A 14,662-nucleotide genomic window follows, 5' to 3' on the forward strand; every position below is an offset into this window, starting at 1 on the left:
TGCGTCCTTGGAGTTTTCAATCCGTTCATCTAATATCGTTTTTTTGAATTATCATTTCGTCTTCACCCTTAAAATTATACTTGGCGTACTAAACAACGAGAAGGTTTCTCAACGTGATTAAATTCACATCTATGTGTGGTCAAACGAACGAATGATCTTATTTGTTCGTTTACTTGAATTGCATTCATTCAAAATTTCATGAGGTAATCTAATAAAACTTGATGTTTTTTTTTTTTTTTTTTTATAATTTACACTTTTATGGGAGCAATCATACTGTATTTTTGAGTGATGAACTCCATGCTCTATTCGATTGCTCACTCCTGTTTTTTCTCGAATTCAATCAAGTTCCTCCTCAAAAACTACTGTCATATCGAATGCCTACAGTTAATCCTCAATCGATTCTCCAACTCTCAAACGTGAGCAAGTACATCATCGTCTCTCGGACACGAGTCTCGTGAAAATTTTTTTCTCGCCTGAGATTAGTCTTGCTCAGGATCAATAATCGTGATATTGTTCAACTTAATCACTGAATCCTAATGAAATTCCTATCGCCTTTAAGAAATGATAAATTTCGCTGAACCAAAAAGGGGTTCATTTTTCAACCCAAATGTTGATACGAATTTTTCACCAATCGTCATCCTTTTCTTCGCTCTCCTCTAATAAATTGACGGATGAGTTAAAGAAATAATACGTATGTGGGAATTAGCTATGAGTAGCGGATAAAATGTAAGGTGAACGCGAGTGCGAGGGTAACGGAGCAACGGAGCTTCCCACAGAGGCTCGCCCCTCTCCGACGGCGTTCTACGATCCGAAGCCACATTGTTTCACGATGACATCGATACGCTACCGTTTCGTCGAGCACGCCGATACTTAGTACACCTGGACAACGAATAGACTTCTGGCCGTGTACACAGAGGGTCCTGAAAGTTGAGCCGGAAATTTGGCGGGTTGATAGATTGAGAAATTTCGAAGGATAAAGTCCTCAGCGATTTTTCTGTCCGATGCGTCGTTGTTGAGATATATCAATCGATCAACGACGACGAATCGGGTGGGCCGCGCAGCGGGGCGAAGAGTGGGGGAAGCGCGCCCCGCCCACTGCATCGATGAATATCTCGTGAACGGTTGCTGTGAAGGAAAAGTCTGTAAGAACTTTTCTCTCGGGAATTTCACGATTCAGCGATTCGTCACGATTTCAGCATGGCTCGTGCGACAGCCTGTGGACACAAACTCTCCGAAGTTCCTTTACTCAAGGCGAGAGCGTATCACGGTGAGTAAAGACTCTACCATCGCATACGAGCAAATAAAAAATGTGTGGGGAAGCCAGAGTACATGCGGAAAATAAAGTAAAAGATAAAAGTATCTGGCCAGTTAACGCATTAGTAGTCGAAGCCCGCGTGACCCGAGTACACGATGTCGCGGGCGCGAGTTCAAGGAGACACACCATCGAGCCTATGGGACGTATATACATAAAAAAAGAGAAATCCGACAATCTTGACTGTTGCTCCACTCATGCCAGCTCCGGAGTACCAAACACATTCCCCGTCCTGCCCATGAATCGTTTGCTTCGAAATCGGACACGTCATTTTCTCAATATCGTATTTGATACGAGAGTTATAAAATTCGAGAAGCATTTTCTCAGCATTTCGTGACGCGGATAAGCATCACAAAAGTGGAGACATAACATGAAACAAAACTCCACTAATATTACGTCATGATTCAGAAAATGCTGACAAGGAAGATCAGCCTCTTCGAATGGAAGGTAAACCGAGAAGATTGCATCGAAGGAGGCTGAGTGGAAGAAAACCGCCTTCTCAAAACTCCTTACTCATCATCTTAAATCTTTCGCACTCAAATATAGGAAAGCACGATCAAAAGAATTCAGGATCGTTGAACATCAAGAAATTTCGCTAGAAAATTAGCCCAAAGGAAAAGAAGAACGTCGATCCAAATAAATTAAGAGCTTCAGAGCGCAACATCGAGTCGGGGTATCGAAGATTTTCAGCAGAGAGAATCTCCCAAGTCCACCTTTCCGACTGCTAGGAAGTTTCATGCAAACACCGGGTGTGGTGTATGTGTGTGCATCAGAAGGCAAACCTTCTTGGCACTGCTATTTTTGTGCTGTTTTCTTTTTTCGCTAGTGCCTGCTCCTCTCGGAAAGGGTCGTCGCCTCGTTCTCCCTATCTCCGTCTTGTTCTCTTGGCAAATGTGCAGTTTGAGTGCAGCGGGATGTTGGGTCGTCGTGGGGCGGCGTCAGGCAGAGCAACGCTCGTAGGGATGAGAAAAAGAGAGAGAGAGAGAGAGGGGGGGGGGAGAGAAAGAAAGAAGCTGGTGGTAAGATGAAGGCACGAAGAAGGTAAAGCCAAGTACAAGTAAGGCTCGTGCCCTGCCCGGTGACTGAACCCACACCGGGCAGCCAGGCAAGCAGCTCGAGACCAGCGGAGTAACAGCACACAAACCCCGAGAATCTGAGCTCCCTCTGTGGCCTCTTGCAATCCTGGTATATAAACACTCGCACATATACACAACCACGTGTACGCCAGACATTTACACGGAAATACGAGAAGAGGCAGGCTAAGAGCGAGACTACTAGTCGGCGACGAAACCCGAGGAAGAAGCGGGATCCTCGGCTACAACGTGTCCTGGATATCGGACTTCAAACGCGAAGGCTTCGATGAACCGTCAAATTCTAAAGAGTTCAGTCCCTACCGATGTTCCTCTCTGATTCGTAACTCCTGGGATGCTTCATCATTGAATTACCACCGAATCCCAGTCCTGGGGAAAATATGAGGGTAGGATGACAGACTGAGAAGTTGGTCGGAGACGAGCCAATGAGCGGCTGACTTCCCACCGACTGTTGACCATGCAAAAAATCGCTCGAAGGTATTTCTCTTCAGAATCTCTGCATGAGCTTATTGCTTGCTGGCTGTGTATTTTTCGACATGAATTATCGATCACCTGGTAGATTCTCGTATATATAAAAGTGCGATTGTGTTATTTCTGGTACGCAGGGCGTATACGGAGTGTGGGTTTGTGTGGATAGTCTCTCGAGGTTAACATCATCTCTTGTACCGTACTGAAAATTGGAATGAAGATCTAGTGGAATCTCCGGCTACTTGTTAGCCAGTTAAATGTTACATGCTCCAGTACATATTATTCAGGATATGAGATTACACGAGTACACATCATTTTATAAAAGTGGAGAGACGATACGATGCTTCTCACATGCCATCATGAAGCTGAACTGCGACCAGGTGGTGGCCTGGCTTTGTAAATACGAAAAATTAGTGACTTCCTGTGGATTATCAGAAATTGCAGGACTGTGCAAAGTTTTTTCTCACCAATTAAGCCACCGATCATGCTGATTTTAGGCGCGATCGAAAGAGAATTTCTTGATTTATCTCCAGTTCAATTTTCAAAGCCTCGGACGACTCATGAGCTTCGTAATTCAAGAAAATAACATGCCAATTTATTTAACCTCACCACCTCGAATCGTTTTATTCAGAGAAAATATAGTCTCGGCGAGAGCCTCAGACCAGCAGACGACAGAGCTGTCAATGTCACAAGAGTTCGATATAAGCGGGATTTCGATTTTAAAAAAATCATCGCGACCCGTTGGAGCCAGGATTCGAGTAATAAAAAAGTTGATCAGATTTTCGAGTCTTTTCCTCCTGCTTCTGTTTTCAAATAGGAAGCACGTGTGGGAGAGTGATTTTTTTGAACGGCCAGTGCTCAAGTTTTTTCTTCCTTTATCTTTCGGAAGGTCAAAGCAGCAGATTTTTATGTCTGTCGGCGTTTCTCGTCCTAAGAATTTTTCGGTGTAATTTACGAAGAAGAACCGCGCCGCTCATAGAGTGCACGTGCGCCCAACAAGCGTACAAATTCTCGGGTTTCTGTTTAACCAGACGGAGAAGAGAGAACTGCGCACTCCGAAGAAGCCCGCGAGAGTAACTTGGACTTTGTGAAAACGGGGTTAACACTTCAGCCTGGACTCGGACCGACTGAAACACCGGTACTCCAATCTTCGCTGGTCCCAACAATGTACCGGATGAAAAAACTTTTCAAATTCCAGTCATGATTTCACTTTGAATTATAAATAAGACAAAAGTATTGAAATTAATGATGAAAGTGTTGTCTTACCTTGTCCTCGCAGGTTTTGTGGCAAGTGTACTTGCAAACTGTGAAAATAACAAAAAAAAAAACAACTCGTTAAAATGAGCATTCAATTGTAAAATTTCGTATCAATGAGACAGTCGGTTGACTAACTTTTCTTTGAATAGTAATATATTTCGGTCGAGTAATCGCTTTATCGCAGACTCAAAATGGATTACGATTCATACCAAGTCCAATTTGTCAATCAAATGTCCGGTAAATTTTTCTAGATGTATGAAATTCAATTACGAAAGCCTTAAAGTGAGCAGCGAAACCTTGAAGAAATGATCTTCTTAATTTCTCCGACGTAGCGGAGCTCAGAGGAAGCTCCAAGCCAAACTTGGTGGGTAAATGAACGAGAGACGTTCCGTGTACCAACGGCAGGATTGAAAATGTATCTTCCATCGTGAATTTGATGGTAAAACAGTTTCGAAAGGCAGAGAGCACATTGATCGACTTACCTCTGCAGCAAGATGCCTGTTTGATTATGGATTGGTGGCAAAGATGGCACGGTCGTGATCTTCGCAGTTGTTTCGTACGAAACACGTGACACTGAGGCTCGAACTCACTCTGCAATTAGAGATAAGAATACGACAAAGGATTAGCACAAAAGTTCTTTACGAATATTAATTTTCCATTAATCATAGAGAATAATAATAACAAACGATTGAGATATTTGCGTATTCGCGCAATTTATAAACGTCTTAGATGGCAGATATTAAATTAGCCCAAATGGGTGTTATCGCGTCTGAACTTTGTTTTATCGAACAGGCGCCGCAGCGTCTCGACGCCGCCGCTTCGTTTCGCAAACACCGAATCAACGTGCGCCTGCAGATTTCAAACTCGGACTTTCTTCCCTTGCAGTTTGAGAAAATATCGACTTTTTATCCTCCAGGTCAACCTGATAAGCTGCTAAAAATGGTAAAGAAAATTCGAAAATTCACGACGAAGGCCTTCAAGCATCGTGCACAAGCCATGTGTGGAATCTGGACAGAAACCATGAGCGTTGCAACAAAAATCTCCAAGCTCCTGATCAAATGGAAAAAAGGAATGACCAGTAGGTGGGAACCGCCTTACAAGGGTATACAAAATATCTTTGAGCCAGGATTTCCTTCAGTTGAAAGCGTAATAGCCAGAATGATAAAAGGCCGGTCAGCAACTGTTGACCGCGGTGATGATGTATGATCGCGGGACGAAAGCATAGTGCCGGACGGTAATCGTTCGTATGGATCGTGACGCGGGATCTTGAGCTAGGATCGTATCGCGTAGCTGAAATAATAAACGCGGATATTCGCACGGATGATTGCCGGGGCAAAATGGGACGGCTGAACGCAAGTCGCGCTGAGGCTGCATTGTGGAGCGGCGTGTCCGAGGGACGTTCGACTGGTAAGAGCCAATGAGTTAACGAAGGAATGAAGAGAAATGGAGTGCTTAAAGAGTCGTCAACTGGGAAAATGAGTGGAGCCGAGTACGAGATGGAACAACTGCTAACGAGGAATGGCAAATTCTTGGTTTTTCACAAGAGCGAAATTTCCAGATTCGCTCCGACACTTTTTCATCTGAAAGCTCGAGAGGTTCGAGCGGAACGCGATGCTGGTGTGTCGACCCGCCATTGCGCGGGGCCCGAAGAGAGGAGACGGCGAGAAGCGCCCCCTCTCAGTATCCTTCTGCACTGCTGTGGCTTGTGGCGGGCACCAAAGAAGGCCAGGGTTCGGTATGCGAAGTAATGCACGTGAGGATAATCCTAGCTCGAGCCTGAGGCGCGCTAGGATTCTAAGATGCGCGGCTCCGATTACACGCACGCGATCCACGCGCTCGCTCGAATTCACCGGAGTCAACTCGAATGCATTCTTCCATCCTTTTATTTCATTTGGCTACCTGGGAAGCTCCTTCTCTCCTCTGTTAAATCCTATTCGTATACACCTCTAAGCGCTATTCTTCTTCTAGCGCGCTTTCACCTCTCCCCCTCAGGCTGGGCACACACGTTCGGCCTTATCTCGAGAAGCTCTCGCACGAGCGAGAATATTACCAGGAAACAAAACGCGAAAAATTGCGAGAAAATAAAAGTACAGAGAAGCAAGATCGATCGAGCATCTCGTGCCGTGAGCGAGCTCCGCGGAATCCGCAGAGAGCGCGGAATTCTTCATGGAGATTTATTCGCAGCACCCTTTGACCGTGATGTTGAGAATGTTTCCTCCATAAATCGATTATCATCATTGATATTGTTTGTACATCGGGTCTCAGAATATTCCGTTCCGCGTTAGATTACTGACAGTTTTTACGAGCTCTCCGCGCTCGCTACTTCCATGAGCCATTCCGCCCCGGACGCTTGGCTGGCTCGTTATTCTCGACAGAATTTATATTTTCGGTCTTTTTTTTTTTCATTCCTCAAATGGCCCAACTCCAGCTTCGAATCTGCTCGAAAACTCGTCATTCTAATTAGACGCTTAGTTTTTAATGATTTCGTAATAAAGAATCTTCGTCGAATCGGAGCATCACCGCTCGCGTTGTTCGCACGCGCGGGGGCTAACGTGCAAGGAAAAACTGAAATTCAGAGACGATGGATCGTGAAGCGATCGTAAAGAAATATATGGAGTACATATTCTAAGCGAGCGAGAAGCGCGGAGGAAAGAGCGTGGGATAATGACGTTCGGGGAGCGCAGCGTTCCGAGTCGTCTGGACAGAGGAGAGATTGGAACGGGTTCGAAGTGCTTGTTCGAGATTTTCGAGTGCGTTCTCAAGTGCGTTCGAACATGCTTCCTTGTCAGAGGATACATTATTTCTACATGGCATCATATAAAACTGATATTTTGCAAGGGGTCACGGGCTCTCGCGCAGTAGTTTGGCCATTTTCCAATTATTGGCAGTGTCGTTCGTGTGGGACTGTTGGAGCACTTGGAAAGAGAGCGGAACATGCGAAATAGCTGTTTTCCTTTAGTTGCTAGTTAAATCGCCAACGACTGGCCATTTTCATGGTTTATTTCGCAGTGGCTTTACATATAGACGAGAAGACGAAAATGAGAGAAGAATCTTCTGTTTAAGGACAGAAAGCAATATTATATATCGAGCACGACGAAAAAAGGGGGCGAACAGAGACGCGCTTTGTCAGAGTTCTTCACTGTTGGGTACAGCTCCGCTGCTCGTTTTTTTTTTCTCCCTTTTTTGTTTTTTTTCTCTCTCTCTCTCTTTTTCACGGACTTTCCATCGCTCTCTCAGTGATGTTTGTGCTTTGGTTGAACACGTGAGAGGCTCCTCGGTATGTACGCGGGACGAGCACTGTGCTGGTACTAACATCAGGCAACACCAGCAGTGCACTTGGACTTGCATTAACCACGGACACGAGCTCGCGGGCTCTCGAATACACACAGACAAAAGGCCTCAGAGAGATGCTTTCTCTCCCTCTCTCTCTCTCTCTCTCTCTCTCTCTCTCTCTCTCTCTCGATCTCTCTCTCTCTCCATTTGCAAATTTCCATTCTTCCTACATCTTTAGCATCATCCTCCTGTTCGCGTCGTCCCGGAACGATGAAAGCACAGCTTTTATCTTTGAGACAGAATCCGAAAGGATTTAGCATCGTTGACAGGACGAGAAAGCTGTAAATTGGGAAACATTCAGGGAAATTCACCGACTTGTCGGTTCGAGTGGAAAAGCCAACGATGGAAACTATATCGATTCTTTCGTCTAGACAAATATTTGAATGATCGGATCGTCTTTCCGAGAGGGGCAAATCTTCGGATTCGTTAGTTATTCAGCTTCGTTTCTTTCTTTCGGATTGATAAGACAACGAGGAATCGACCCGGATTCTTGCGCAGTCGCGATTTTGAACTGTTTACGTATAAAAAGTCATGACGAATCACGAAAATCAAGTTACCGGGGGCGTTTTGCTCGATCGAACCTCAATCTGGATCAACGCTCTTAAATTCTTCAATTTTTAACTTTTTTCCATCTCGTTCTCGATACACATTTACCGTACTCCGGTTGGCAGTGGCGCCGCTACCGTTCGCCAGTAATGGGATTTTTGCATCTCTCACGAGGAGCACGTACGACGTTACTCATTGTATTCTAATCGCAAGTCGTCTATACAGTGATACGAGAGTTACGTCACGAGGTCAATCCTACATATACAACGTGTAATGTACGAGAGGCTCTCGCATTAATAAATGCTAATCGGCCAAGAATCTTGAATACGCACGCGCACACACACACAGACGAACATATATGGAGTTACGTATAATAACAGCCTGGTAAAATGTCCCCGTTTCAGCTACCGATCGTCCATTTGCCATTCATCGAGGCCGAACAATGCACTTCGACAAGGATTGAATAATCGTCGATGAGATATCGAAAAAGGCTGAAAAAGAGGGAGATGAAGGATGGAATGAAAATTGAAAAAAAAAAATCGAAAATCTCGACACGTCCTATAAATTTATGGGTTGAGCTCGGCTCAGTCCCGTATGAAAGAGTACTCGGATGATAAATATGAATAATTCATATAACCGAGTGGAATAGAACTGCTTTGAATTCGACCTCCATTCCCCCGCCCCACTCCCGTGTGCCAGAGTCCCATTTTTTATCATCCTCATCATCGTAACACTCGTAACTAATAATATTTATCACTCGATAATTAAGGCTCTTAGAATCTTTTAATCTCTGGAGATTGCTGCGTGGAATTCGGAGAAAAACATCGACATAATCGTCGGTTCTAACGTTTCCGTACTTCATCACCTTCGATTTTTCGATCGATTTGCTTCCCGTTCGTCCTTCCCCCTAGAACTTATTTTCTTTAATCTTTTCCCGGATACGTTCTTCACCAAAGATGAAATTCAAGGCTCGTAAAGAACGCGAACGTTTATGTCGAAACGACCATCGGTCATTGGAGTAATTCAAATCTCCAAGTTTTTGCCCGACCAAACCAAACGTTTAATGGACGACTAATGATGCTGGTTATTATTTTGAAAACTATTACTGAAAAAAGTATGAGATTGTCCGCGCCATTTGCGCGCAAAATGCCGGGGAATGACGTTCTCCAAAAATCCTGGAGAAAATGAGCCAACCTGGAAGAGCATTCGCGAGCATAACCCCAGCGATTGAACATCGAGATAGAGATCGAGAGAGAAAAACGGGAGAAATGAAATATTCTTGTTATCTCGAGTTTCTGTGTCTTGGCTGTCGACTCGTGTCTCGGATATCGGAGCGTGATTGGTGGGGTAATTAAGCGTGACGAGCGCCGACATAATGTGCGCAAAGTCGGATGCCGCGATTGCCCAGATGCGAGATCGTTATATTGAATCGCACATGTGGACTCCCGTACGTCTGTGAATACAGGCGGGCAGACTAATAATCGCGATCGTGAATCATCGGTGCGAGATTTCCCTGCGCGCGCGGAGCTCGCGTGCATGCTACGATTTGCGTTAGGATAAAAAGGGGGTGCACCAGAAGCCCGGAAAGCGGATATTGAGTAGAAAAACAAAAGTGGAAAGAAAATGAGGAGGGAAAAGAAACGGCGAGTCCGAGCGCGGTCCCGCGCCGCGCGGTTATAATGACGACATCTCGCTCGTTCCTCCAAGGACTGTGGCACATGCGAGAGCACCAAAGAATCTTGTAGATCTTGGCCGAGACTTGTAAGACTCTTGGACGATGTAATAAGTACAAGTACGCGATATTACCGAGGATATAGGTAGAGGTAAAGTGGCTTCGAAGATACTGGCACAGAAAAGGGCGTCGGGAGAGTCGCCCGAGCCGTTAAATCAGTCCGGACGAGCCGTTTTCTCAGTGAATAGGATAATGAGAGCCCGGCCAATACTTTTTCCACTTTTATCTCATTTTTCTGTCATTTTTAAAACGGCTAAAACTCCCCGATCGCCATGTACGATCCTCGGGTCGCTATCCTGCTCGTATCAGCCCTGAGAATCCAGTAAAAAAACGCGCAGGAAAGCCGAAAGCTCGAGAGAAAGAGCGAAAGAGGCGGAGCTGCAGCTGGAGAAGGAAAAAACGCTTGTAGGAGGATTGCGAAACACGGAGCTCGCCTCCTGTGTTACTCCGCGGCAGCAGGCTCGTAGTTTTAACCCGAACGATTTATTTCTCTTCCGCGACGGAATATCGCGCGCCTACGCTCGCCGAGGATTTACGGGAGCCGCTCTTTTAACGAAATGAAAGCACACGTTTCCTTTCGATTAAAACACGTCGCCAACTGTCTGATCTTCAAGCTCAATTCGTTCGTCGAATCTCGTCTTTAACTTCGACTTAAACGCGATTTCGAATTGCGACGCAAATTTCATTTGCATGTGAGCAATTGAGTGGAGTTTCCTTCATATTCGAAAGGGTAAAATAACCGCAAGATAAATGGAGGCACTCCGCAGCGAATAGTCTGATGAGTCAGTGAAAAATGAGCCAGGGATTTATCTTGTTATTAGCCTCATCTATTATTAGGATGATGTTAAGGATGTGTTATTATGTGCGCGTTAACGATGCCCGTACAGACACGTGAATGCGAGCGGATTATGCGCAGTTGAGATGCGCTCCATCCCGCGAGTTCACGGAATGTCAGTCGCCGCAACGATCGGGCTTTTGCCGGAGATGATAAAAAACGGGGAGGTAAGAAAGGAGCTCAAAAGAATATATGGGGAAGGAGCGTGATAGAACAGGACGAAAGTCTCGTGGTCCCGTGAGTGGAAGAAGAAAACCGTAGTGAATTCAGGCGAGAGGTGAATCGTTGCCGACGGTGCTCAGGGAAATTCGTGCCTCGTTCGAGTGGAGAAATGGCCCGGAGCTAATGAAAAATAATATCGCGCATACGGATTGACGACGACGTGCTCTGCTACTTTCATGTGTGCAGCGCGAATCACGTGTGCCCGATGAGGGGAGGACGCGACGATCGGGAGATTACGACGTTAAACCGCCAAGGGATCGCTTAATCCAGCCCGAACTATCATTACAGTTTTGTAACGTCGATCAAGAGACTCCCACTGCACTTTATATGTACACATACAGATGTCAGGGTAATTGCACACCGCGAAATTTTCTCACGTATTTTGTAGCCCCCCCCCCCCCGTTTTATGAACGACAAGAGAAAATATCGTGCCTGCTCGTATGGAGATTGAGATTTGCAGAATCTTCTCTTTATTCGCGTCGTTTTTTTTTTATAAAAATACCATCCAGGACAAGCTGGCAATTGATTCGAAAACGAGAGACGGAGCTGGACAGCGGACGTGTTATTAAGTTTCCCCGCAGTCGCCGCCTCTCGGGCATGGTTCTTGAATGAGATGGCGAACGATCTTGTGGCGAGTGAAGCAAACTGTCCGAGTCACCGTCACCAGAACGCGGTCCCCAATAAAAAGGAATAAGTCTCCGATATAAAAGTTTCCTCGAATTCCGGAGAGGAGGCCGAGTTCTCAGACGTTCTCTAAAAATTGGCCGAGTGTTGATCCCCGGGGGTGCTACCTCAAAGTGGGCCCGTGGACAGAGCAGGGAGCCTCGCGCTCCAGTCCGCGGAGCAACGCTAAAACCTGTGAAAGCAGACGGGCCCTCACTAAATCGGTTGACGGCCGAAGGACTCGGCTTTTCAGTACTTCGCGGTCGCCGAACTCGTCGAGTTCCGCGAGCACCGCTTTTGGGACACTTCGTAAGTGCGCAACGAACGAAAAAGATGAAACGGTCCCGGCGCGGTGGACGCGTGTGCACAACTGACACAGATATCTGCACTCGTGTGCCGATCGTTGTGCAAGTATAAATATAGCCGGACTAACTCGTGTGATCGATGTGTTCTCGTGCCTCCCGTGGCTCCGGAGGAATGTCCGACACCCGAGATCAACGAAAGTCACGCAAATGTACAAACGAGCATTTATCTCGCGGCGGTGGTTAGTGCAGAGACTCGGCAAGTTTACGTGCGCACGAAGTGTGTGCGCGCGCTTGGAGCACGCCACGCTGTTGAGTTGGGCCCATTGCGAGTGCTTCTTTTCCAGCAATGTTTCTGTCATATTGCGAATACCGAGTGGGCGTTTTGGTGGCTTGCCGAGCCTCGTAAAAACAATGAAGAATTAAACAAGAAGGAAAAGGCCGAGTACATTGGACGAAGCCTTTCCAAATGCGAAAGACATCGAGGAATAATAATGCCAGCCAATAAATCAATCCTATTCAATAATCAACGATTCTTCATAAGTGTATTCATTCGTTAGGATAATCGCATCATACATTTTATCGAGGCTATAATAAGTTTAATATTATATTTATCTACTGACGTAAGTTTGATTGAGGCAATTTGTTCTCGCGACGGAGTAAATATAAGCTTCGCACGGGGGGCTGTAAGACCCGAGAGGTTTTTGACTCCTCGTATAATGTCCGTGTTCTACGGCCACGTGGATATCCCAAGAGTACGAATCGCCGATTGAAATTTATTCTGTATCCGCAGTCACGTACCGGGGCTCTGTATACGTTACATTCTTCATGGGATGCGTATGCCTGCGAAATCAATCACTTCTTTATGTTACTTGGATATTTTTGATCCTCCACTTCAATCATTTTCATACAGTCACTTTGTGCGGATGGAGCAGTAAAGCGAAAGGGAAGTAATTGCAAATCGACGAGTTCGAGGATGATGATAAACAAGAGCAATAATTCTGCGAGGAGATTGAAAAATTTCGTATTTTTTCATAATCACAATTTACTGTTCTCCTCCCACAACGAATGGGAATCGCGAGTGCGCGAAAGAGAAATACCAACGACGTTCAACCACCGTTGACCGAGGCAGGGGGGGGGGAGCGTCGAGCGCTCGCTCTAGCGACGGCGTCCTGAACGAGCGACCCGAAGAGAGCGCCCTCGTGCGGTAGCGTCACGAACCTCAACCTACAATTACAAACCGCCATAAAAATGAGTCGCTTCTCTGCCACTTACGCGATGAGGTTCGAGAGAAACCAATCATTTTTCACGGCCCGGCGAGCGAGCCTGCGGAAAGAATTAATGCGCGGAAAGGTGGCGATGATGGGGAGAGTTAAGTGCGGCGATAAAATCCATCCACACGAGTGCGTAAAAATGTGAGTGGAAATTCAGAGCGAGCCTGTAACTCCGGGCCTCCCCCCGGAGGCGCTCACTAAGCTACGGAGGAACGAATTCTCAGGTTCGATACCGGACGGCTGCATATTAATATTTCATGTTATTGCCACCGGTGCGCAACGGTCGAGGGAACGGAGCTTCGTTGAAAACTACTCACAATCATAAGGGAGTACGAGCACGCATTTTATGTGCTTGGACATACATTGGGGAGTTTGCTGCTCACTGATACGAGAGTATATAACAATGCTGATAATAATAAAAAAAATAATGATAATAACGAGGGCTTTCTTCGGCGCACACGAAGGGCGTCGAAGCCAACGAGCATAAAAGCATCGAGACTCGAGCACACGTGGCTTCCAGCAGCGGTAAAGCTCATTTCTTGCTGTGCACGACGACTAGAAGAGCAAGTTTTAAAAAATAGTTACAGAAACAGAAAAGAAGAGGGAGCGGAGGGTGCAGAAGCCCATAGGGCGTGCACACACGTTACTCGGAAACGTCATAATCTCAACCCACGCGCACTCGGTCTGCGCGTGTACACGAAGCTCGGAGTTATTAATGCGAGCGCGTTGTGCCTCGACCACGAGACCCTGTGGATTCCTTGTACAATATTGCATTAACCATAAACACGTATAGAATTCCCCATAGATTATAACCTCACGTATGGTTACGAAAAGGCATGGAGAGCGAGGTGGACTCGAGTATGGGCAATAATAATCTGTATATAAATGCTAATTTTCCGGGCGCACTGGGGCGGTTGTGAAAAATAGGCTCGCAACTGCATTTAGACATCGGAATAGTGTTTAAACGCTCAAGGCTCTTCGATGATTAATCACCATCGCTGCCAGGATAATTAAGCCGCGCCACCAGCGTCGAGTCATTAACTGCGTTGATTTTTCTGATTACCTGGTTTCAGGGACTGCGCGGAGGGCTCGTGGAACGCAACCCATTAAAGTTTTGCTGTGACAACGACTTTGTTTTCCACTGTTTTCGTACTCGCGTTCCACCTTGCCTGGTTCTTTTGTATCGTGCATAATGCGCACTGGAGAGAAGCACATAAAAGTTCAGCTGTGCGTCGTTCCGTCGTAACCGCAATGCAGCGATTGCAGACTCTTCGAACTTTTCGAGTCATAAATTCACCTACGAATGTGTTGTGTGCGGCGTGTTGGCACGCGTGCTTTTGGCACTCGCGTGTGCGTGTGCTTGAGCCCGCAGAAGAGCGAGCTCGCAGCTTGATCCTACCGTAACGGAATAACATCGCGGTTCCCGGTCCCCCGATGTGGTCAACTATTGTATGAGCTCAGACAGAAAGTTCGACGACGAAGACGACGACGGAAAAAAGATGGAGAGAGCTCGACCTCCCGTCGAGCTCGTGTCATATCCGCGTCGCCGTATTGAGAAAACCACTCGAATCGATATTACTCGGCAAAATTCCACACCCCTTGACGCCCCATCCTTCAGTTTTTTGCC

General features: G+C 46.2%; 1 protein-coding gene across 8 annotated transcripts in view; it reads right to left on the reverse strand.

Annotated features, from left to right (window-relative positions):
- by (blistery) overlaps positions 1–14,662 on the reverse strand; it is a 176,148-nt gene that overhangs the window by 104,701 nt on the left and 56,785 nt on the right. For all 8 annotated transcript variants that reach the window (XM_043427614.1, XM_043427625.1, XM_043427617.1 and 5 more), the window contains exons 2-3: positions 4,611–4,719; positions 4,138–4,175 (exon numbers count right to left, since the gene is read on the reverse strand). In XM_043427614.1, coding sequence (XP_043283549.1) covers positions 4,138–4,175; positions 4,611–4,719 — 147 coding nt within the window. The remainder of the gene's footprint in view (positions 1–4,137; positions 4,176–4,610; positions 4,720–14,662) is intronic.

This window comes from Venturia canescens, chromosome 9 (genome assembly GCF_019457755.1).
Source record: "Venturia canescens isolate UGA chromosome 9, ASM1945775v1, whole genome shotgun sequence".
In the NCBI taxonomy this organism is placed as follows: Eukaryota; Metazoa; Arthropoda; class Insecta; order Hymenoptera; family Ichneumonidae; genus Venturia; species Venturia canescens.